Genomic DNA, 26,006 nt, shown 5'->3' with positions numbered 1-26,006 from the left:
CCTTGATAAAAATTCCTAAAAAAATTACATCTCACTCTATATATTTTATGTAACTATATCCTTACAAAATCTACTCTTTCTCATGTTACATAACCTACTTCCTGCATCTTAAAGATACTAAATCTTCCTGTGATTGTGAGCTGCTCTTTGCAAGCCTCAGTGCAGCACCTTCCTAGCGCTAGGCTTCTCGCATGCTGGTGGCCTTGCCTGGGACCTAGGGAAGCGATCTCAGTCAGGTGGTGGTCTTAGAGGTGGCGCTTCTAACCAGAAGCTCCTTCAAAGGAGAATTTCTGCTTGGAATTAATAAAATTATCTTAAACGTATCAATAAACCTTCCAAAAGGGTATTTAATTTTAGAAAATTTATCTTCAATGATAAAAAAATGAAATCCCCTCACTAAATTTTCCAAAATCATTATGTAGCATAAGAAAGGCAATAATTTCCGCGACAAGAATACCTGGTGAGATCCAGTCTTAAATATCAAGCGAGGTATAAGGCGATCTGATTCATCTTCTTCAAGCTCACCATTATTATCAGCACGATTCGCATGTGATTTTTTTACCATTTTGATGATTAAAGTTTTTTTTCAAAGTTATAGTCTAATATTCTGAACCTATTATTGACCGCGTAATATAGTGAAATTCCTCGGGAAATAGAAAGTTCCCAGCGGTGCCAGCGGTCATCAAATTCAAATCCCACTCCCACTCCTTTCAAGCGACTCACGTGACACAACGCATTATCGCTTTTCATTTCATTGCGCACTTCGTAAATACGGACGATCGATACGAGCTGCAAAATCTGCCAAAATGGACTTCAACATGAAAAAGCTTGTTAAAGATGCTGGGACTGTCTTTAATCGAGTCGTTCAGGTATTTATTTAAGAATTTAATTATTATTAACCTCATGAGTAATGGGCAATGTCATTTATTAGCTTCAAATAACTACTTGAAATACCTTGCCTCATTCTGCCACAGCAGTATCAAGTGCTTAAGAATATCTTGCGTACCTTTATTTGAGATATAGAACTTATTTGTACTCTTAATTGTTTACCCAAGCTCACCGAAGAGAAGTTGGGTACTTCAATCAAGACAGAACTAGACGCTCAGTTTGAACATTTGGCGGAAAGGTCTGATGCAACGAAATTATGGACTGAGAAGTTGGTATGGGATACCGAAGCTGTTTTGACACCTAACCCAGGTAATTGTGTTAACCAAAGGAAATTGAGATAATTTAGTTCATGTTTTTCTTGGTGAAAACATTCTTTTAATGTATGATTTCAGGTAATCGAGTGGAAGACTTCTTAATGGAAAAAATTGACAAGAAGAAGCCTAACCGTTTGACAAACTTGGAGTACCTTGGACTTGATATGATACAGGCGGGTAGTGAGTTTGGACCTGGTACAGCTTACGGTATGTCATGATTGTTTTGAATGTTAAACGAAGCATTGAGTATAGCTGTTATGTCTGCTTAAGTTAATAAGCCATCCAGTCTCTAGTTCAAGTGTATCAAGTTAAACATTGTATTTATATGTTATATTGTATGCTGCATGTTTTAAAGTCAATATATGTGCTAATATAACAACGTCTGACTGCGCACTTGTTTTTTTTACTTCATAACTTCCATCGTAATAGTTAAGGCAATGATAACTGTGTATTCTATGGCAACCTTAGCGTAGAGAAACAATGCTCTCTTAGCAGTTTATTGCTTGTTCCACCTACCCCTTCTCATCCACTGTTAAGTAATGGCAAATGGGAAGCTCAGCGAAGCATTTAATCTGTAAATTGTTTTATATTTACCTTTTGAAATTGATGGCGAAAAGTGAGTCTAGGATATGTTGTTATCTGGTTTGATTTTTTAAATGAACAGCTGTTTCATTGATTGAAATCCCTGCGTGCATCTTTCTTATATAACTTATTCTTTACATAATGATCATTAGAACATTTATTCGCCTGAGATGGTCTTAGTTACTATTTAGAAATTTTAATATTATTTCTTACTGATACTTCAAATGTTCAGTATTTTCGTTTTAAGAATTGCATTTAGAAATATATCCGGTCATCTACGTATATTTTCATTAAAAAGTTATTCTACTTGCATTTGAGACATCTCTCTGTACTTTCTAATGTTATATGTAGAATGTTACATAATACTTATGCATGCTCCACTTTTCATTTTGTTTTATGGGGGACATTTTCCGTGTAACTAATGTATATAAAACCTTAACTTAATAAATCGGAGAATTATCTGTATGATTAGAACAAAAATCAATTCAATTCATAGATTTGTTGAATTTAGTCCTGTTCTTATCCTATAAGTGAAAATTTTATAATTACAAATTATCGCATTACCTAACTCTGAATACGTATCTTATTCTTTAACATGGGTATAGTATGTTTGTTTTTATCATAGCATATTTTATCCAAGTTCTAATTTTAACAAAAGAAATTTAATATTCACTCCGAAATCATTCACCAAATGATTCAGCCCACAGTTTAGAATGGTATTAAGGAGAAGTGTTCACCATGAGTGAAGATCTTGCAAAATACATGGTAGGGAAGGTCCTTCCACCAGGAGAATTGGATTTTTGAATGATTATTTTGAAATTTCATTGTGAGGATCGCAATTTGGGATGGTTTATTGCCAAAATCACATTGGAAGTGGTGGCAAACATTCTCAAAGTGTGAAATGCTGGATTCCATCTAGTTTGCATATTTATTGCCCCCAGTGAAAACTAATGCCTGCAAAATCCTCCACTTATTTGTGACTTTAAAGTATAGTTATTAGTATATATGAATTTGATGTACATGTAAGCCAAACATTACTTGCTCACCCATGCAGTGGAGCTGTCATGGTTACAGCTGTCTTCTAGAATTTAGCAGTTCTTATGACATGAATGCTTGAGACATTGTATCATTCGTTATGAAGTTGCTATTTTTTATGGGAAACAAATGTAATTTATGCAGGTTTAAATTTTAAGAATTTACTTAGAAAGTGATTTAAATGTAGTGACGGCATTGTCCTTTAACTTACTATAGGTTCTCTGCAATAATGTGAATCATGCATCGACTTGTGCTTAGTCATGGAAAAGTTCCTAATTGATTCATTGCTCCACACAATAATGCTTTTAGGCAATGGGATATAAACTTACATATTGTGACTGAAACACAATCTGCGTACTTCCAATTTTGGCATTGCATCAAGATTCTATACATGAGTAAAAAAATAAGCAATGGAAAAATTGTAATATTGTTAATCATTTGTTTAAAACATTCATTCTTAAAGAATGTTAGCAGTATTAAAATTTTCAGCTTTACCTTTGAAAAATAATAATTGTGGAATGAGGTGCTTTGCATCATCACAATAGTCCTCGTAGTACGATCCAAAGATGAGGAAAATGGCATTTTCCATTTCATCCCTGAGACATGAGTGTGCCACATGTGATTGGATCGTGGGTTTGTCATTGGTGGTGCTTGAGGAGTGAGGTAGGGACAATATATTCAGTAAACAGTGACAAGACTTTGCAGAAGTCTGGTAGCATATAGCTAAAAAAATTTTTGTGAAAGGCTTTAACAATGACACCGAATAGCTGAGGTGAAATAAGGAGGTGTTATCTATATTAGTCCAGTGCAGCATGAGTACTGAGAAAAGTGAGGTATCACATCAGATATTAACCAATCTCTTTGTAAATTACACTCTTTAGCCTACATCTGATTAATCTGATTGATCTCATATGTGGATTGTGTGCAGACTGTTTTGCTGTAAATTCATACCGTAGGACGGATAGGACTACCTTCTCTGCTAATACGGCATTGCCAAATTCAACAGCTCAGCTCGTAAGCCTACGATCGTTATCCTCCAGTATTACAAGTTTCTTTAACATCTCGATTTACCGCCGACGTATAGCAATGATTTGTCATAACAAATTCCATTAGGGTCGTGGCATCAATTTTTGGTGTCCTAACACCCCCTGCCACACGCCTTTTAGGTGGCTTGCGGGGTATTATATAGATATAGATGAATTTCAGGTGTACTATTCAAAAGAGCGGCAACGTTATCATCCATTTTTCTGATAACTAAAACATACAAAGTGAAACGCTTGTACTTCATCATCCCGATGTTGCATCATAAATATCCCAAGTAATAATTGTGGCACAATAGCAATAGGAAAACTTGCCCAAGAATAACAGAGTAAAATAAAGTGATGATGATCGACTAAATACTCCCTCAAAACAAATATTACAGCATGCGCTCGGCATATTTCCCAACTCCCTACGGTTGTTTAGGCACCTATGACGTCACGCCTGGCCTCGGCAACGCTCGGGTGTCTTCGTGCAGTGGTCGGCTCAGAGAAATTTTTCTGGATTTTAAAGTCATTTTTTTTTATTTCTTTTGTTGGTGAATGGAGAAACTTGAGGTATTCTTGCGAGCTTATGTATCCATTTTACTGATTCAAAATAGTTTTTAGAGCAATCGACGGCCCATGCAAGTTCCTCATTGTTAGTTGTTGTTTCAACTTGTGAGATAAAAACTTTATTTTTAGTATTATATATACATACCTTCACCATGAGTGAAGATCTTGCAAAATACATGGTAGGACAGGTCCTTCCTCCGGAAGAATTGGATTTTTGAATGATTATTTTGGAATTTCATTGTGAGGATCGCAATTTGAGATGGTGTATTGCCTAAATCACATTGGAAGTGGTGGCAAACATTCTCAAAGTGTGAAATGCTGGATTCCATCTAGTTTGCATATTTATTGCCCCCAGTGAAAACTAATGCCTGCAAAATCCTCCACTTATTTGTGACTTTAAAGTATAGTTATTAGTATCCATGAATTTGATGTAAGTACATGCAAGCCAAACATTACTTGCTCACCCATGCAGTGGAGCTGTCATGGTTACAGCTGGCTTCTAGAATTTAGCAGTTCTTATGACATGAATGCTTGAGACATTGTATCATTCGTTATGAAGTTGCTATTTTTTATGGGAAACAAATGTAATTTATGCAGGGTTAAATTTTAAGAATTTACTTAGAAAGTGATTTAAATGTAGTGACGGCATTGTCCTTTAACTTGCTATGGGTTCTCTGCAATAATGTGAATCATGCATCGACTTGTGCTTAGTCATGGAAAAGTTCCTAATTGATTCATTGCTCTACACAATAATGCTTTTAGGCAATGGGATATAAACTTACATATTGTGACTGAAACACAATCTGCGTACTTCCAATTTTGGCATTGCATCAAGATTCTATACATGAGTAAAAAAATAAGCAATGGAACAATTGTAATATTGTTAATCATTTTTTTAAAACATTCATTCTTAAAGAATGTTAGCAGTATTAAAATTTTCAGCTTTACCTTTGAAAAATAATAATTGTGGAATGAGGTGCTTTGCATCATCACAATAGTCCTCGTAGTACGATCCAAAGATGAGGAAAATGGCATTTTCCATTTCATCCCTGAGACATGAGTGTGCCACATGTGATTGGATCGTGGGTTTGTCATTGGTGGTGCTTGAGGAGTGAGGTAGGGACAATATATTCAGTAAACAGTGACAAGACTTTGCAGAAGTCTGGTAGCATATAGCTAAAAAAATTTTTGTGAAAGGCTTTAACAATGACACTGAATAGCTGAGGTGAAATAAGGAGGTGTTATCTATATTAGTCCAGTGCAGCATGAGTACTGAGAAAAGTGAGGTATCACATCAGATATTAACCAATCTCTTTGTAAATTACACTCTTTAGCCTACATCTGATTAATCTGATTGATCTCATATGTGGATTGTGTGCAGACTGTTTTGCTGTAAATTCATACCGTAGGACGGATAGGACTACCTTCTCTGCTAATACGGCATTGCCAAATTCAACAGCTCAGCTTGTAAGCCTACGATCGTTATCCTCCAGTATTACAAGTTTCTTTAACATCTCGATTTACCGCCGACGTATAGCAATGATTTGTCATAACAAATTCCATTAGGGTCGTGGCATCAATTTTTGGTGTCCTAACACCCCCTGCCACACGCCTTTTAGGTGGCTTGCGGGGTATTATATAGATATAGATGAATTTCAGGTGTACTATTCAAAAGAGCGGCAACGTTATCATCCATTTTTCTGATAACTAAAACATACAAAGTGAAACGCTTGTACTTCATCATCCCGATGTTGCATCATAAATATCCCAAGTAATAATTGTGGCACAATAGCAATAGGAAAACTTGCCCAAGAATAACAGAGTAAAATAAAGTGATGATGATCGACTAAATACTCCCTCAAAACAAATTTTACAGCATGCGCTCAGCATATTTCCCAACTCCCTAGGCACCTCTGACGTCACGCCTGGCCTCGGCAACGCTCGGGTGTCTTCGTGCAGTGGTCGGCTCAGAGAAATTTTTCTGGATTTTAAAGTCATTTTTTTTTATTTCTTTTGTTGGTGAATGGAGAAACTTGAGGTATTCTTGCGAGCTTATGTATCCATTTTACTGATTCAAAATAGTTTTTAGAGCAATCGACGGCCCATGCAAGTTCCTCATTGTTAGTTGTTGTTTCAACTTGTGAGATAAAAACTTTATTTTTAGTATTATATATACCTGTTGAAGTTATTGTACATGATTAATACCCACACGTTCTTGCTAGCATCTCATGTTATCTCTGGTTTGAGATGATCATTCAACAAATTGTTTACAAAATAGCAACTAATGAATGTATGGATATGTTAATCTGTTGTTATTAGACATGGGATTTATGAATCTGGTTCATTTATAAGGTTTCAGTTATGGGTTTTGGTTTACAAAGTGGTCAGTCACTAATTAACATGGATCCAGTTAGTAGGCTCTTCTAACCTAGGTTCACTGCAGTTCTCTGCTTCCTGAGATGTTTATAGTAGTGAGTACTGATCTATTTTTAAATATTGGACAAAAGTTAGGAGGCTTGGTGACAGTTCACAGGAAGTCTAAAAATACAGACAAACCGAGTACAATAGCAATACAATTATGAGAAAATGCACTAAAAAGGGGATGACAGTAGGCATTATGTTTGGCAAAAGTCACGAGGTGGATAACTCACTTAGTGCCTGAGGTATCACTTTCCCATCTACCTACTTCAATAGATATGTAATACTGTGTTGGCAGTACTTTTATTGATGGAGTAAATCAGGTTATACTTTTCTGTATTCAGATCATGGGAATTGTTATAATACCGGGTTAATAATGATGTAGTGTAGTTTTTGCATTATTCCTGAAGATACCTCTGGTGGAAAACTCTAAAAAATATTCTTAGTGAAGCTGGATACTGGTATTATGTAAACATCAGTATGAGGTTAAATAAGATTTTTATCGAATAGAAAAGTTTACCAGATGTATTCAATTTAGGCCTTATTTTCTCACTGATATGTCAATTACCTTCTGATATGTATTTAATTTTTAATGCGTACTATCTTCGTGTTGTGCATTTTATGCTCATGAAATACTTAATTATACCTGTACTAAATAGTTAATGATGTTCTCCATTATGTTGTCTTCAAATTAACATTTCTTATTGCTTTTTTCCCCTCTGTAAACAGGAAGCACCTTAATAAAGGTGGGAGAGAGTGAAAAGAAGCTAGGACATGCTGAAAGAGACTACAGCAATTCAGTGATAAGCTGCTATGTCCATCCTTTGAGGAAGTTTTTGGATGGAGAAATGAAAACTATTCTGAAGGAGCGTAGCATTCTGGAAGGAAAGAGGTACATAATTATTTCATCATTTCTTGCAGCTAAGTTTTATGTTCCAAAGTATACTAAGTTTAGGCCAAAGTAGTTTAATATCCCACTTTGGCCCAGTTATATTAACCCTTATGGTGCCAGCCAAGGGCGTACCCAGGAACTTGGGAGTGTCCCTTGCTTGTTTGATATACATAATGGAAAAAAGAGACTCTTATGACCATATCTAAGTCTTGTTGCAATAAATTTCCCAGGATACATCCTCTCAAAGTTGACACAATGCCATGATCAATCTGTTGTATGGTATTAATAGATTGCTATATTTCAGCATTTTGCTTTGCGTGATTTTGGTTCCAATTTGGTCCTAAATAAAGCACAAAACATTTAGGTATAATTGATCAATTTTTTGTGGTTTAATATTATAATACATACGTACATAATTGTCTATCAAGATTTCATTCAAAGTAATTATTAATAGACTGCTTAATTTTAGCTTTTTGTTTTGGGTGATTTTGGTTGCAATGCAGTCTAAAATAATTTGCATAAACTTGTGGTTGATCGGAAAATGTTTAAAGGCAATACGCATTGGCCAATGAAAACAAAGAATGGAAGGTAGCGCTTTTCAGGTTGAAGAACATACGTTTGCCTAATTCAGGTTTTTTTCTCTTGTTTGGGTGGAATTTACACTCATTAGATGATTTAAAATATGTCAGGTGTCATGTGGCATGAATTTCATCATCCTTTGATGAGGGTCTTTGTATAGTGACCAACCAAATCTCCAAGATTGAATACTTTGCAGGGACAAGGTGGTTGGGTAGGTGTATACTTCACTCGGAAGATGATTTCTTCATCTGATTTGATAGTGCGGCAGGAGGGGCTGTAGTAGCAACCTATTAGGAAACACTTCATACTTTAAAGTAAGATGAAATTCAATCCCTTGAGTCCCACTCGCACCACTCTCATAGATCTGATTTCAATACTCATCATCAATTATCAGATAGTATATTTGGTCTCGAGTTTGATCAATAATAATGTGTCGCTAACTAAATGAATTAATGGCTATTAAATTTGATGGTTTGAGTGACCTTAATTTCTTATGTTCACCATCATTTTAGTTTTGGTTTTTGATTGATTTCATATCTTGAATTTACTTTACAATCTTCATTATTTTTGTGGATCATACTTGAGAATAGACATTAATTTTAAGTTAAAATTTAATTTCAGAATTGACTTGGATGCTTGCAAAAATCGTTTGAGGAAAGCCAGATCCATGCAGGGACAACAGAATGTAAGTTCAGACGTGAATGCTTATATCCTATGGCATAAATTAATTTCTTGTAATATAGCATTACATTCTCATTCATTATAATATGTATATTTTTAAAAATTGCTTGGAATATAGCCATTGTCAACGAAGAAGTGCTCCGCCCACCAGAAATCTATCGGCCCCAAAAGTGTACCTAATTTATATAGTGGTACCTTGCTATTTGTCGTAGATTGTTGAATGGCCTGACAATGTTTTGGAGGATATATTGGGAATGTAATTGTATCATGACATCTTGGCTCCAGTCATTCAAGAAATATGAATCATAAAGTTATTTAAATGCTATCTTTAAGTTAAAGAATAAGTTTATACCTCTTAATGCCTGCATGGGGCATCAAACATATGGTGCTGTTAGGAAATCTTTGTTTGGCATATAAAGGTTTCAAGTTTTTTAATTTCAGGATGTTAAAATGGTAGGTTGTCTGTGTGTGAATATTATTTACCTTTTAGCTTACAAAGTAATTCCCAACATCTGTAGAATATTGCACCGTGGGACGATTAAGTTAATTATTAAAGTGCTAAACTCTTTTCATAAGTTTGGTACAAAATGGCCAAAATAATTGTGGTATGATGTCACTGGAGTTCTTTTTGGTTATGAAGACGTTGCTAGATATTGCGAGCTTATATATAATTTTGAGAAATTCATCAAAATATTTTACTCTTGTCTTCCAAACTATTTCCTTTTACCTCTGAAAAGATATTTTCCATATAGCATATCCATGGTAGATTTCTGAGTGTTCATATTGTAGCAGTGATAAAAATAATTGTTATGGTATGTGTAACTACAGTAGACTCTCGTTAATACGAACAACGTTATTACAAAGTTCTCGTTATTACATAGCAAATTGTTGGTCCCGACAAAAAGGCCTCTCCAATCTATAGTAAATGAAACATTATTATGAAATTTTAGTTATTATGAAATTACAAACCTGTCCCAGTCCTGGTGGTCATAAAATGAACTTCATTACAAAGTTCTGCGAAAAAGCAACGGCATTTAAGTGGATATACACTATGCTACATTGTCATCATTGATCTATGTTTAAGTTCTCTTCTTATACTACGCCCAAGAGCGTCAATTATGGTTCTTTCTTCAGTAGGAGATACTTCAATATGCACGCAACATCCTATAATATGTTTCATTCCTGTGGAATTATGGTGACCCACTCATTAACGGTCGCAAATTGGACGCACAGTTAGTCCTCTTCCTAAACACATTGGATTTACGAACTATCGGAAGTACAAACATCCAAAAATATTCAGGCGCACCCGAAATTTCAAATTTGGGGCCTTTGGAGTTTCCGATGCGACACAACATGGCGTAGATGGACTCGCACTTTGGGCATAATCTGAACAAAGAATCATTTAATCTGGTGTGAAGTCAGAAACTGTTCAGCATTTTGCCCATTCTTTCTTCTGGCGGACTGTGATTTTTTTCGGCTCCGGCTATGTTGCAAGCTAGATGTCAGTTCGTCACAATCGTGAGTTATCGCACATTGTGCAGGATAACAACTCTCCTCGATGCCTTGTATAGGTTTATCAACTTACGAGCAAGGTTTTGGGATGCATCTTCTTCGTAAATCGAGGGCTTGCGCATAATTTAATCGCGTATATTATACACTTACTCTTAAGATTGTGTGTGCGGGAGATGGAAGAGATAAGAAATTGTGACAAAGTATGTTTTTTTTTCTTTCGATGATTCCAAAAAGAAACGTTCGTACGAACTTTGTTATTACGAACCTCCAGTTTTTCGGTCCCATGAACTTCGTAGTAATGAGAGTCTACTGTAATATTCATTGCTACTCAGTGACAGTTATTGTTTAGCAATTTGGGAAAATGTAGAAATTCTTGCACTTAAAAATGGTTATAAAAGTAATGGTTGTCTCTTTCTGATGCATTGCCCAGGATAAGGATGGATTAAGTCCAGAAGTAATTCTGGAGCAGGTATGTTCAACTCTAATTTCTTGTAGATAATTCAAAGAAACATCTTACTGTGAAATTGACATTCTTGAGCATTCTATCCTTTCACATTAGGCATGCTTTTTCTAGGATGCCTGCCAATTCATGGAATTTTTTTGCGCCGTATGCACTTTGAAACAAAGTAGACATGCATTTCTCTTAGGAAATAGGAGGGTATATCATTTACCCTTTTATATTTTAATTCTTTTGCTTATTATTAATTTATTTTGCTTATTAATTATTTTTATTTATATTTCTGTTTACGTTTTACACGATTTCCATCCCAGGTGATGTAATGTGAAGAAGAGCTCATTTTGGTCACCAGAACAACATACCTTGTATTTTGTAGTGACATCATTTGCAACTCTTAAATATTGAAGCGTGGATGTAGTAATTTTGCTCATTACTTTTTGCCTGATATTTTATGTTATTTCTCGTTGGATTTCGTGTCAGATCTTGGCAACAGGATTGTAAAATAGCTTGATTAAACCACTCACCTCTAAGCACAGCAAGCAAGATTGTTTTCAGTCTGATGTGGATTATGTAGGTATATTTTGACAAAACATTGATGATACGAGTATCTGTGTATGCAGCCACATGCATGAGTGCCAGCAAGGATGAAATTTGGCTCAACAAAATCATTTTGCATTATCAGAATTTGAAATCAGATCTGTATATTGTTGGTCATGTATGCTGCCAGTAACACCACTAAGCCATCTTATTTTTGAATTTTATCCTTGGTGACAATATGTTAAGTTTGAGTTTCACTAAATATTTAAGGTTTATCTTTTTAAGATGAGTAACAGTTTCTCATGGTTGAATGTGAGGATTTGCAAGTATGCATATCTTGAAGAGCACATAAAATGAGCACACTTGAAAGGTGTCTCTCTGCTCACCAAATTACTTCACCACGTGCAATATTCATTTGATTATCAGAAACATCCAAAAATGTAATTCTATTGTGTGAAATTAAAGTTTAACTTACTTTCAAAGTATTTGTTTTGCATTCATCGAAAGAAATAGTTCAGCTTATGAAATAGAGAGCATTTAATTTACCTCATAATGCATTTAAAATTTTTGCATGAAAAAGATGTTGATCTAAACTTATATTTGTTTACTTTTTCGGTAGTTTTTTTTCATTTCTGCAGTTCAAAAATTTATTTTGATGGCTTTTAAATTAGTTTATATGCTGCTAAATGGAATGATGGATGTTATGTTTTTGTAATACATACTATCCCAATATTGGTATCTTTACCATTAATATTTTTTTTGCTAGCATTCATTGAACCCACTGGCTAAGGAAAAGAGTATGTTTCCAAGAACACATGGCTGAATTGATCTAGCTTTTCCCATTATTGCAGAATTTTAATTTTATCTTTTATTAGTGTGATTCTCAGCATGAAGTATAATAGGTCTTGATGTAACAATTCATATGTTGTCACAACTGCTCATGCTCATTTTTGTAAGTTTTGAGGTGCTCACTTTTAGCCTACCTATGTGTTTTATTTTACATGCACCTTTAAGTAGGTTGCATTCTACGCTGTGCTGATTAATTTTCATTGAGTGATTAGTCTTTGCGGATTGAGGTGAAGTAATTTTTTCTGCTTCAAGTAATCCATTAAAATGAAGGAAATTTTTGAATTGCTTAATCATATAAGGTACCATATTTCTTTTTTATTATTATAAGTTTCAGTTATAAAATTTTGTTTTTATAGTTCGGATTTTCAAATTAGCTAATAAGATTTTAAGACAAAAATATTTGGCTATATGTACATATTCATTTCATAAATTATTTTCTTATGATATAAGCAGTAAGAAATTATTCATGGTATAATTATAATTGCCTAGTGAAAAGTGGCTGGAATGAATTTGTATTAAATTTTCATTTTACATTGATTGTAAATAGCTAACTAAGCTGCTAAAATAATGGTTTGAAGGTTTTCTTTAAGAGCAGTTTCTAGGAATTCTACACCTTTCTGAGAATTGTAAATTATTGTTTTACAACCTATGAAGTATTTTCTACCAATAATTGTATCTTTCAAGGCGGAGCGTGATTTGCGGGTAGCACAATCCGAGTTTGATCGTCAGGCTGAAATCACAAAGCTGTTGCTGGAAGGAGTTGGCAGTTCCCATGCATCACACCTGCGTTACCTCCATCAATTTGTCGAGACTCAGGCTCAACACTATGCCCTCTGTCATCGAATTATGCAGGATCTTCAAGCGCAAATCGCTGGGTGAGCAATGTCAAGTGAATGAACTGTTTCCATTATCACCATTCAAGTTGATAATATTAGTTATTTTCTCCTAAGTATTTGCACAATTTATAATTATCATATATTTTGCAGTAAATCTCTGGAGCTTTTGTCATTTTTTTTAATATTCATGTTTGAGGTTTGAAATTTGTATTTGACAGTGGTGTTGCTAAATACATATTCCCTCGTTTTTGCAAGGCAGATACTTAAGCATCATAATTTTATTTGTGCTTCATCTTTTGTTAACTAATTGGTGGATTATAACGACTTTTTAAAAGTAAATTGTGGAAAGGTGAGGGTTTGTATACATCACTCCATGAGTATACATGTTCAAAGTCTAAAAGTTGACATCAGTGTTGTCAGAAATTTCTTCAACCCTTTGGCTACTAACAGGACATGTGTGTCCCCCACAAAGGAATGTAAATTGACCACTGGGTTTATATGGGTTCCATACCAAAAAATAGGTGGATAGTCTAAGGACCATAAATAATGCAATTCCTTATATTTCTGCCTCATAGTCTGAGTTTTAATATCTTGTTTCATTAAGTACTCCTCAAGTCCTTAACTAATTTTTAATTAGATTCTGCCCATGATTTTGGTGATAAGGCATTTCTTCACACATTTCATCATCCAGTTTAGGAAGTAATTGATCGGCAGCAGAATAAAAAAATCAACTTTCCTGTGTTTACCAGTATAAATTTTGGTGTAAATGTTAGAAAAAGTAAGCTCAAATGAATAAATATATCCCATGGATGCTGCACCATCATCCAAATTCATATAATTAGTAGACCCTGAATGCATGTCAGTGCTAAGATTCTAGGAAAACTGTATTAATGAAGTCTTATACTTTGAAGTAATTACACTTAGTATTGTAGCGAGGCAACATCTAATTTATATTTATAAATTATTTAAACCTCATAATTTTGTATTACATCCCAAATTATTAACTGCATTTTAGCCAGAACTAGTACCTCCATATTGCCATTTGTGTTCATTTCTTTTAACTGTCGTTGCATTATTTAGTATTGAATAATGTACATTTGTGCTATGGAGTTTCCTGATACCTTTTTTGTGAGTCTAAAATTACTTGAATCATGATCATCTCTTAAGGAAAGGAAATCTTGAGACTTTAAGAAGGTTGTAGTCATGACTGTCAGTCTTATATATGTACTTTATCTAAATTGATCGATTTGCTCATTATTCCTATCAGTTTTTGCTTCCACCAAGTATTTCGTACCTTAAAATATTCGTAATATTTCCCGTAGAGTGTTAGGTTTGTACTTGGTTCTTTCATATTGATGTTCATCTGCCTAACTAGTCATGAATACTATGGTTATTTTTTGGAGTCACATGACTAATAATTGTAGCATTTGTTTGTTAGAGAACTTTGGGATGAGCTTAGCAATTCAGCATTGAGGACTTGTGGGTGTTGCATCATTCATTCGCTTGGTTTAAAACCTGAAAATAAAGTATTGTAAGCATTTGCGGAAAAACAGATAATTAGACAAAATTTGTGGCTGCACAAGGTTTTAAGTTAATTCTATTTATTTTTGTCTGGGAAAGCACATATCTTTTATGCACTACTCAGCCTAATTGAAAGTAGAACTGTTATCCTATGTGGCTGTTTGTCTTGGTATGATAAATTTTCATTTATTCATTAATATTTTTTATGTATGTATTTGGTAAATTCCGTTGTGAATATATGTTTATGTTTGGAGACTCGCCTTTTATTAGTTGTAAGGATTATGATATCAGTCATGTACTATAGGTTGGTTAAAATGATCAAAAGAATCAAAATCATACAACATCATTTATTGAAACAGGGTATGTCTTAATTGTACCTTATTTTTCTTTTTCCTACACATTCCTGGATTGCATTGCTTGACCTTCCATGAATATATTTCCTTTGTCTCTGATGCCTATACCTTTTTTAATTGCCTATGCAAATTTGTGTTTTTATTTCATTTTGAATACAATTTTTTTTCTCCTTATGCCCATTTTTATCTTGATTTATCATGCACATGCATTTCTTGATTGCTTCACAATATACCCTTATTGTTTATAAACCGATGAAATTCCTTGAGGGATTTTTTTGAAAAATTCACTATTAATTGTCAACTTAAAACATGTGACTCTGTCATTCATCCTATTGTTTTCCATTGTAATTTAAATAATAATATGGCCTTTGATGAGATGTAATGTGGCTTACTAACAATGCACTGCTTTTGTATTGCATGATGCTTTATGATGTTACCTTGTGTATTATTTTTGAAAATAATAACCTCATCATTCGTCATCGGTTAATGGAAATAGAGCCAAAAAGCCAGCTCCCAGATTGCAGTTGAATAGCGAGGAAGTTGACCTTGTTACTCCGTCAACTACCCCCCCTGCTGACCCTGCGGCAGCTGGGGCTGCCCCTGCTGACGATGATGTCCCTTTTAGAATCCTGGGAGTTTAAATATCAGCCAATTCCCTTAGTACCCTTAGAGAAGCATCCTTATTTGTTCTCCAAACCCAATGTAATGCTATTTTGTTCATTTTCATTTGTTTTATCTCACATGTATGACCATTACATATCACAATACATGCGATAAATCCATCCACTACATAAAGGGTGAATGCGGAAAAAATTAGATTCCTCAATATGTTTTGTTAAACACTGACATACCCTCTTTTGTTTTAATAGGAGTGGAGTTAATTCCCCCTCTTGTAATTTTGCCTCAAAAAGACAATATCAGTCACAGGGTAATGCAGTGGAAGGGTAACTAACTTGTCTTCCACTTCAAGCTTTACCCCTTGTGTAGCATGTAATGCGTTGCCTAGTAAATACTAACATTTTCATAGTCACTTTCTGAGATGTAAGTTTTGTTTTGTAGTGACTTCTTAATTTGATTTTGATGTGATAACTATGTAGTGCGGTCGGTCCATTGCAATGCCTCAGGTAAAGCGAGATTCATAGATTGTTCATGAAATCACAACCCTTAGTAACACCTACTGCTCTTATATTTTGCTGTTTGATTTAGTCAAAGCTTAAATTATGATAGTGCAAACATTGCATTAGAAGTAGCCATGAGAAAGTGCCTGTTGCACTGCTGTGCGTAATGGCTGAAAACACCAATTATGCTTTTTTTTCTACCTTATCACGAATTCTCATTCGTAATTTCTTTTTATTATTGTGTGTAGAATTTGAAAAAATAACTTTTGAAGCAAACCCTGATGCATTACATATGTCCATGTGATTTTTAGGAATTAATTAAACACTTATTTGTGTGTGGCGGACAATAGCAGCAATGCTGGATATATCCAGTGTTGAATGATAGACTACTTGTAAGTCAACTTGTTGGGACTTCATATTTACATTGTTGGCTATTCTGCATCGGAGCCATCATGTGTGTATATCAAATTATATTTATGAAAAAATAATGGAAACAATAACCTATTGGCTAGTAATCATGCAACAGTTTCTGTTGCACATCTGACAATATATTTGGTAGCAGTGTGGAAGGTGATAGATTGCCTGGTATGTGCCTGTATTTTGTTATCAGGATACAAATGCAGTTGAAATTCAAATATATTCACATTAATTAATTGTTATTTAAATGAATCAATTGAGCAGATTCATCTAAGTAATGTATCTTTTAAGGATATCTGTTCATCAAATAGTCCATCACACTATTATTTAGTGATGCGCTGTTGTGCTTGTCCTTAGAGCCTATCATGTGTTTGCAGAATTAACTAAAATGACAATACGTATATGTTATATTAGTGAAGGAAAGGAAATATGTTTTTTGTATCGTAACACATCTATGAGCTAGTTTTATTATATGTATGTAGTCATATGCTGTTACTTCTGTTAGTACTCCTCATGCATGCTGTCTTACGTTGTTTTTTTTAAGTGATTGTAACTGTCTGATGTGTTGTTGTTGTAAGTGAAGTGCTGGAAATGGTTTAATGGCTCTCTTTTTGATTCCCTCAATTAAATATTGATTTACTTAGTTAATGCCAGCTGCTTAGCATCTAAATAATTTTATAACAATTAATGCTCATTTTCAATTTCTTGCTATCCTTCCTTTATCAATGTCATGGTTCATGTATGTAAAGTCTAAGCAATTGGTACATTGGTTTTTACTTTTTTTGTGGAACTTTTGTGGTTTGTACTGAGTGATGAGCTAATTGTTAAAGAATACATAGCATGAATTTATATGCATTTTGTGGTGCAAGTATGTACTTAACATTTTTTAATATGGCGAAATAAAATTGTATCAAATATGCTGATTGCAATGCATAAGTAGTGCTTGGTGGATTTAGTTTAGTTCACACTAAATTATGTTGTTAAAAATGTATGATATGGACTACTATAAGTGAAGGTGATAAGTGTATGATGAACTACCTGCTCAATACCTACATATTTCATCGTGTATGTACGGCTACCAAGATCTTGCATTTTGTAATATGAATTTTCCCTTTTGAAGAAGTCAGAAATATTTCAGAAGTACATCCTTGTATATATCTGTTGCCTGCATGCGCAACCTGGTTGAAATATCAATCAATAGAGGATTGGGTAAATGAAAGGGATGTAGTTTTTGATGAATACTAATGGAATTGTATTAATTTTGGTTTTTTGCCTCTCCTACTTCATGCTATTGTCTTACTCTTTGTTTATAATAGTTACGTAGTGCACTTCAGTCAAACAGCATTATGGTTTCCCACAACTCAGGAGAATGTTCAATTTCTTTGCTATTTAAAATGTAGTCTAGGTAGCCATTTAACAATGCTGCTTTTTTTTAAGGATCAGACGATTTTCATGAAGTAAGGATGGGTTTGTTCCACTTTTTGTCAGTTGTGATTCCAGTTTGGCTCCTTGTTCATCAGTTCTTGGTTCCAGTTCTTATTGAAGTGTTTCATTTTCAATGCTTAATTTTCCTAAGCTTTTAATAATTTTCATTTCGGTATTACAATGGTTCATACCATTAAGGGAGTTAGGGAAATTAAGATAATGATGCAAGAAAAGCTCCCAATGCTCATCAAAATTTTGAAAATCATGCTTGAATTTGCGGTGAGGAATGTTGCTGTATTTCATTGGTGAGGTAAGAGTTCAGCTACTGCCCTGCCTGGGTGAAATGGGGTAGCATAGGCTTAGAGATATGTACTTGACTTTAATACTGACTGATTTGCCATTAATATAAAGAAATTTTACAAATTTGGTCTGGAAATCAGGGAAAAGGCAAGAAATTGAAAAGGAAAGTGGCTATGAACCCTGTTTATCGAAACTACCTAATGTAATACATCTAATGATGCCACCATCTAATGATTCCTTGTTATCACTCGATGTAAAGTTTTCACTGTAAAAGGTGCTCAAGAAAGTTTCTGAACTGGGTTTTACTAAAATTATTTCCATTCCTAATCCCATTCTAAGCTCCAGATCTGGTGGAACCAAGAACCGAAAAAACAAACCAACCTATCCTTATCATATTTATATAACTAGTAGTTCTTTCTGAAGATAATTACGGCCAGAGTTATGGTAGCATTAGTTACATTAGCAAGGTATATATTTTGCTTTCTCCTGTAGTAACATTGGAAGGTATGACGTATGTCTGTGAAGTGTAGAATTCTTGCCTGTCAAGTTTTGCATTTTATTATTTTTTTAGTATAAAATAGTTTAGGAAGAATGTGAATGTTACTCCATGATTCCAGGCGCTATTAAAATGTATTTTTTTTGGAAATTGGAGTAAGTTATGACCCTGGCAATTTTTTTACGTTTCTTTTGTTCTCCTTTCTTCCCATTACCTCCCTTTCACTCCAAATCCAACTCATCTGCTAAATTTCCTTCATTCTTACCTCTCAAAAACCTAAAACCCGTAAATTTGGGCACTTGATACAACACATCCAAATCTTTGCACTACTAAATGTCTTGCTGTGGGCTCTGTCCAACAACCTTTTGAATTATCTTTTATGTTGGTCTTGCACATACACTCTCCTAACGTGCACTTGGTATCTCCTCTTGTTCATTTTTATTTTAAAATTACTCTTAACTTATCGTATGATTCTAAAACTTGCCTCTTACACATTTATTCCACCATCAACATACAATCTTGTGACGTATATATTTTCACACACCACTCCAAATGCCTTTCTTCAAAATTAACGTATTTGTGAAACTGAATGATAAAAATTTTTCTTCTAAATTCCTACTACTGAATGAAATATCATTCACCAATATCTATTGATGATTTAATTTTGTCTTACATACATACATGTATGTATGTGGCATCGTAATTTATTGTGATGGATGTCTTTTTTTTTCAATTGACATTCATTCATATGCCATTACAAATCCACTGCTACAATTATGTACTGAAATTCTCACCCTTGTTTGCAAATGTATTCTTTATATTTATCCTCTTCGCCTTGCTTCCCTCTACAAATGTATGTCCATAATTTTGCCTATTGCTTGCCGATTAATTTGAACTCACCTGCTTTCACCCATTGTTGTTTCCATTTCTTGTACTTATTGTTGTTATTGATATGTCTACCACTTTTGGACATATTTTTGTGGCCCAACACTTTTGTTGTCGCCTCCCTCCCCATTCCTGTGCCCTACTCCTCTTCCATCCCCTTCACTCCCACTTGTGCCATGAATTCACCGCTGCCAGCTTGTCGACGGGAAGCACACAGGTCCCCTTAAGCCAGTCACAGCAGCAAGCTACCAATGACGGAGGTGGATCATCGTCTTCTTCTGCCGGAGGGCTCTCGCCTACTGAGGGCTCGGCCAAAGACTTACGAAAGCGAGCAAGAGTGCTTTTCAACTATGAAGCCAAGGACAGCTCAGAGCTTAGTCTTGTGAGCAATGAGGTGAGGACCTTTCTTTTCCTTACTAATTTTTGACACTCTTCTCTGGGATAATTTCATCAATCCATTCAGTTGTAATAGTGTTGAGGTTTATAGTGGTCAAGTAAAACATGATTACCGTATTTGACAGCATATAAAATGCACCCGCATTTCAGTATGGCACGCACAAGAAAAAATATTCTGTGCGAGGGTGTGAATCCCCAACAACTTATGTTAGTTTCTTGAAGATCTTATACGATTGTATAAGTTGAAGCCAGATATCGAATGAAGTTGATCATATACATATGTATATCAAGCTCTTTTGATATTTTTCTTAAATAAGGGAAGGGACAAGCTCTTTTGATATTTTTCTTAAATAAGGGAAGGGATAAATTAAGGGAAACAAGACCCTTTTCACTGTTCAAATCCCAACTGTATAAATACCTCCTCAGTAATTCCTTTTATTCTGTGGATGAATTTATTTCGTTGAAGTGGAATACCTGACTGGTACTTTGTATATATATACGACCTATGTGTATTTTATTTTCCTGTATCTTGACTTGTTCAATACATGTAACCGCATGTCCTGGAGCTAATAAATAAATAAAATTAAAAAAATATCTAGCTCCCAGCTCCTTCAATATCACAGATACGAGCCAATCATTAGTAATGTATGAGGGTTGCACCAAAAGTAAGGTTCATTTACATATTTTTTTACGAATAGAAAACTTTGTTAACTGTTATTAATTCTCACATCATTGAAAAGCTTGTACTTTTGCCCATTTTTCAATGTAGTCTCTATTTTTTCGGACACACTTTTGAAGACAGTGTTCCAGCTTCTCTATCCCTAAGTCGAAGAAGTCTCCCGCCAACCTGTTGGAAACGTGTGACCTCTGCTTGGACTTCATCGTCACTCTTGAAGCGTTTGCTACCGAAATGTTATGTTTCAGGGGTGTAATGAAACACCCCCATTTCATCTCCTGTGACGATAAAGTGAAACAACTTTTCCTTGTTGCCTTCCTCCCTCACATTGTTGAAAAAATTTATGAGCTCAGTCAAGGTTTTGCTCCTTGTGTCCATCAGTCAGCATCTGGGGGACACAGCGAGCACACAACTTGCTATTATCCAACATTTCTGTTAAAGTACTTTCAATTGTACCGTTGGAAGCTTCATGAATGCATTCAACAAGCTCACGGACAGTGGCCCTCCGACCTTTGCTCAGCTCACTGTTGATCTTCTGGACAATCGCATCCGAAACCGGCAGTCTTCCACTCTGTTCTTCATTGTGAACTTCCGTGCGACCCTCAGCAAAAACCCTGCACCAGTTGCGGACGTGCTGAACGGACTTGCATGCATTCTTCACCATAACCTTCAGTCAGTTGCCAATGAATCTCTGTGGACGGTAACTTCCATGCGTGGGGAAATTGGATTACTGCTTGAACCTCACACTTGGCGGGAACGGGGATCAACACTCCTACTGTTGATGGTTGCGAAGCCAATACTGAGTGACATAGTGAATCGCAGACTGGTGGACTCAAGAGTAGGGAAACCACTGAGCACGGTACTGTTGTGGTATTTAGTGTAGCACCTTCCCTCAACATTGTAGCTCAGTGGAAACCTTACTTTTGGTGCAATCCTCATATATTATAAAAAATAATAGATAAATAATGTTACAGTGGCAATGAGCTTAATAATAATACATAATAACTGCGATATAGGTACTTTAACTGAATAATGAAGGTATAATACTTGTAAATATAATGGAGTCAGTATGGAACTATGGAGATCAAACCTTCATGTAAATGATGCAGGTGATTATTTTGAGCTATTAATTAAGAAAAAAAGGTGTTCTTATATGTCATCAAATATGGTATGTTAAAATATGCTGAATTCAACCAATCGGTCATCATCATCGATGCATAGTCAGCAATCCTAAGATTCCTTCCATGCAGCTCTCCACCTAGTTCTCTGTTAGGCTAATCATTCAATTCTTACTTAATTCTTATGTTTTAAATCCATCTTAAATAAAATTTAGATGAGGTAACCATGGCTACTGAGCAGTTGATTCCATTTCGTGGCTAAGTGGCAGGATACGGGTTATTCATTGTCAATTTGGAAGATGCTTGAGTAATGAAAAAGAAGATTTTGTAAATTTATACTTGTATGAACAAGTGAGAAAGTGGCGGAGTAAAAATATATGAGGGACGATGATGGAGAGAAGTTAGAACTTGGTGCACTGTGTGCGCTACTTATTTTCACTAAAAAAAATCAACCATTTTTGCAGCCTTTGTTTCAAGACTGTTTATTCTGTGATTTTTTTATTTGACCATTTTAATGATAATTAATCAACATACCCTTTTTAAACTACATAAAAGTTACGTGTAAAAATTCCACAGGGTAAAAATCATTTGCCTTGACCAGCTTTCGAACCTGGATTTTCTCTTTACCTCTTGTGGAGTTTAGATTTTTTGATGAGATGTATGCTTTTCCAATGCATGCGCATTGATGAAAAAATATCATTGTCGGCAACCCACATAACACAGAAAATATTATTCATATCATCTAGCTTCATATCTACTGCTGGCTAGTTTATGGTAATTTCCTCGGTAATCTACCAATGTCTTCAAAATTTACGAGAAAATAGTCTCATTTTTCATAACATCTTCTCACCCGAAACCAAAGTGGTGGTAATTGAAAATTTTATGTGGATTCACTGTGTTCTTTTCCTACTCTAATTGCCTTGTGTTATATTTTCAACATCAATATGAGACTATTGACATTCTAAGGAAAAAATCCTTGTTACTAGTTTATTCATCGATAATCATGGAAAGTTTGGGAGGAGTGTCAAAAGGCCATGACATTTCTTTTCTATCTGTGATTAGTTTTATTAATTAGATTAATGTTTTTATGCCAATATTTTTGTTTTAGGTGATTGTAATTGTAGAAGAGGAGTATGAACTGGAGCCTGACTATGCAATATGCGAAAGGGGCAGCATGAAGGGGAAGGTGCCCAGGGCCTACTTGGAAATTTTATCGTATTAAATGGTGCCAAGTTTTGAGAATGTTATGAGAGACTGATGGCGCACATTTGGTAAATGGCAATGGAGATGTGTAGCAGTTTTATTGGAATGTTTACAGATATTGAATCCTTGCAAAATGTGTACTGCAGGGGAGTAGTAAGTACTTCAGTATTGTGCTTGTGAATGATTTATTGGTGCTGGTTTTGAAGGTTTGAAAATTCAGAATATGATTTTGAACCATTCTTATGTATGTATTGAGTAAAAATTTTACTTTGTGGTCTGGATATAATGACCACTTTCTGAATACTTTCATCATGCAAAGGAAACGTTATCATGCATGATTTCAAATTCAAAAAGACAATTGCTCAGGCCATCATCATGCTGTGGAAAGTATTTCAAAATCAGTAATTGTGTGTCTCACTCAAAATAGAGACAACTGGCTGTATAAGTTGAGTAAATCATGTAGACTAACACTAATAAAAATTACTGATCTGAGTGGTGGTGTTGAAAGTTCAATGCCAAGGTAGTATTCTGTAACTTCTAAGAACAAAAATGTTACTGATGTGTAAATTAACAATTGTTGCAATATAGGATGTAGAAAGTCAAGAAAAGTGCATCGCATAGCCATGTTTCATCGGTTGTCTAAAGGTAGTCAAAATGGAAGACTGAGGGGAGATTTTATCATTAAAGAAAGACATTGTTTTATTGATAGTATTTGTTTACCCTATAATTTAATATTTGAACAAAGGCATCATTATCACAAACTAAGCAATATTGTCATCTATATTTAAGCATGACAGTGATGAGAGAACTAAAATGAGTTGGTATTTGGATTGTAGATGAGAGCTAATTCAAAAAAATTCACTTTGCTCTCTATTTTGCTTAGTGTGGTACAGAACTCCTCTGTATGAATTTCATAACACCCCTGCACTCTTTACCAGGCATTAATCGTTAAATATTTACAATCCAGCACGAAGATACATTTATTAAAGTTACTCTATTGAAATTTTTATTTGATGTTCAAATTGAAGTATAGTGGTGCTCATAAAAGTCATATACATGCACTACTGTTGTCTCAGTTCCTGAAATTTTAATTTTTTATTAAATTCTCTCCGATAATACATTCCAGGAATTTAAGATCACTATCAATATAATAGTGACAAATAATATTGTTGTAGAATTTAAGTCAGTCATCGTTTTATTGATAATTGACAACAGACTGCCAAGTGCCTGAGGAATTCTGAAAGTAATACTGTTGAAAGCCTTCCTCTTTTTTTCTTTAAACCAGATAGTAGCTGCATGTAGTATGCTCTTTATGAAAAACAATAATCTGAAGAACTTGAACGTATTTTTTTGGGAATTCTTTTTTTGTGAAGTTGATTATTGGCGTTGCTGTTATTCAGGGATCTTTTATTATCCTCGTTATTATTAACATCTTGTTAATGAACCCATTGAGTTCATCTCCTGTTGGGTATCTTAGCTTCATTTTAAGAAATGGCAATGAATCATCATTGCCCCAAATACTCTGTTGTTCATATGAAACCTTTAGCAATTATAATCATGTTATTTTCATGTTACGTGTTACTTTTCAGTTGGCACTTCCATGAGCCAAGGTTCTCTATATTTCATTGGAAGTTGTTTGTAAATTTATAATTGTAAAGAAGGTCAAGAAGTTACATAAATGATTATCATTTGGCATGGTAATGATTTATTTGTGATTGTTTTATAACTGATATTTTAACATTCACAAATCATTGGAAAAAGCTGCGGATATGCATTACCTTGTTAAAATTATTGTTCACCTATAAGTATAATTCATTCGAAACAAAGGTATTAAGGCTTAAATTTGTGCTTGCACACTTTTAAACCACTTGCACATGATTTATATCCAGTTGTCATCACATATTAAATATCATTCTCTACATTCCACTGAAGAAGTTTGCTGTATATAAAAACGATATAAATTTTGAACACCAATTTACATATTACCTATTGGCTTGAAATTACTTTGGCGCAATAAATTAAATAGTGTGATAACCATACTAACTTCCTACTATGATATTTTGGAAGTGATGGTGGTAAGTCTGAATTTGTCAATTGTATTAAAATTGCATAGTTTAAGCAGCTTACTGCACACACTGAAATATTAACAGATCCCAAATTGTTAGCAGAAATATTTCGTGACATTGGGGATATGCAAGAAATTTGGGCAGTTATTTTAATAGAAGGGTAATAAATGTCATGAATTAAGGAGGTATATGTCCATAAATTTAATAGTATGATTCATGACTGTTATTCAAGTACAATATCCCACATTATGCAGCTGGGGTTTTAGTAAGGTTGTTGATGGTAAGTCCTTGCTAGTTGTTAAGTTAGGCTCATCTAAGGTGAAGCTATGAGTACAGGTCAGTGCATTATATGTTTTGTCATTCGATTGGATGAGATGGTAATGTTAATTGCCATTACAATCTTTCGAAAGAGGAATTTAATTATTCACTTATATATAATGAGGATTAAATGCCTGCTAGCTGTGATTATTATGCCAAATTGTGGAATTCATCTAAGCTGTGAATTTGTTTCTTCCTTTTATTAAGCATTGTATAGATAATTTTGTAATTTTTGTCATATTGAGTCGTTTAATTGTGAATATAGCTTCTTGTTTAATATATTCTTTAAATAAATAAGTTATTATAATTTTCGCAAATGTTTCTCAATCCATCAACCAAAGCTACCTAGGAGGATATCATGCCTTCCCATTAATGATTAATGGCAGAGGTTCTCATAATTGCTGGTCATCATCATTAATCCTAAGATTGGTTTGTTGCAGCTCTCCATTACGTTAGCCTTTTCATAGAGACATATTTTATCTCTTTTACATCCTTAATTACCTACCCTACGTAACTCATTCAGGGCCATCCCTTGCCTGTCT

At 34.5% G+C, this 26,006-nt stretch overlaps 1 protein-coding gene across 4 annotated transcripts; it reads left to right on the top strand.

Moving 5' to 3' along the window:
- The first annotated feature begins 751 nt into the window (after window positions 1-751).
- On the top strand, window positions 752-25,775 carry LOC124166128 (endophilin-B1). Of its 4 annotated transcripts, none has more exons than XR_006866407.1 (9): window positions 752-869; window positions 1,056-1,197; window positions 1,281-1,409; window positions 7,559-7,721; window positions 8,922-8,985; window positions 10,924-10,962; window positions 13,021-13,211; window positions 15,543-20,081; window positions 22,986-25,775. XR_006866407.1 is itself a non-coding variant. In XM_046543784.1 (9 exons), exons 1-9 carry the CDS (start codon window positions 807-809, stop codon window positions 23,097-23,099), a joined length of 1,104 nt encoding a protein of 367 aa, XP_046399740.1. In that variant the 5' UTR covers window positions 754-806; the 3' UTR covers window positions 23,100-25,775. The 4 variants fall into 4 exon arrangements, 2 of the variants coding, with proteins under 2 accessions (XP_046399740.1, XP_046399741.1); XM_046543784.1 differs by having other exon boundaries at window positions 754-869; window positions 19,883-20,081; XR_006866408.1 differs by lacking the exon at window positions 10,924-10,962 and having other exon boundaries at window positions 753-869.
- The last annotated feature ends 231 nt before the right edge of the window (window positions 25,776-26,006 follow it).

This window comes from Ischnura elegans, chromosome 9 (genome assembly GCF_921293095.1).
Source record: "Ischnura elegans chromosome 9, ioIscEleg1.1, whole genome shotgun sequence".
NCBI lineage: Eukaryota > Metazoa > Arthropoda > Insecta > Odonata > Coenagrionidae > Ischnura > Ischnura elegans.
Note: the sequence above shows the minus strand (reverse complement) of the source record. Positions and strands in the feature narration are given on the sequence as shown.

Excerpts from the sequence above, each read along its gene's own strand:
- LOC124166128 (XM_046543784.1), top strand. The coding sequence starts at position 807 with ATGGACTTCAACATGAAAAAGCTTGTTAAAGATGCTGGGACTGTCTTT. Across the intron at positions 1,198-1,280 it reads TGTTTTGACACCTAACCCAG|GTAATCGAGTGGAAGACTTC; the intron begins GTAATTGTGTTA and ends GTATGATTTCAG. Across the intron at positions 10,963-13,020 it reads CAGAAGTAATTCTGGAGCAG|GCGGAGCGTGATTTGCGGGT; the intron begins GTATGTTCAACT and ends GTATCTTTCAAG.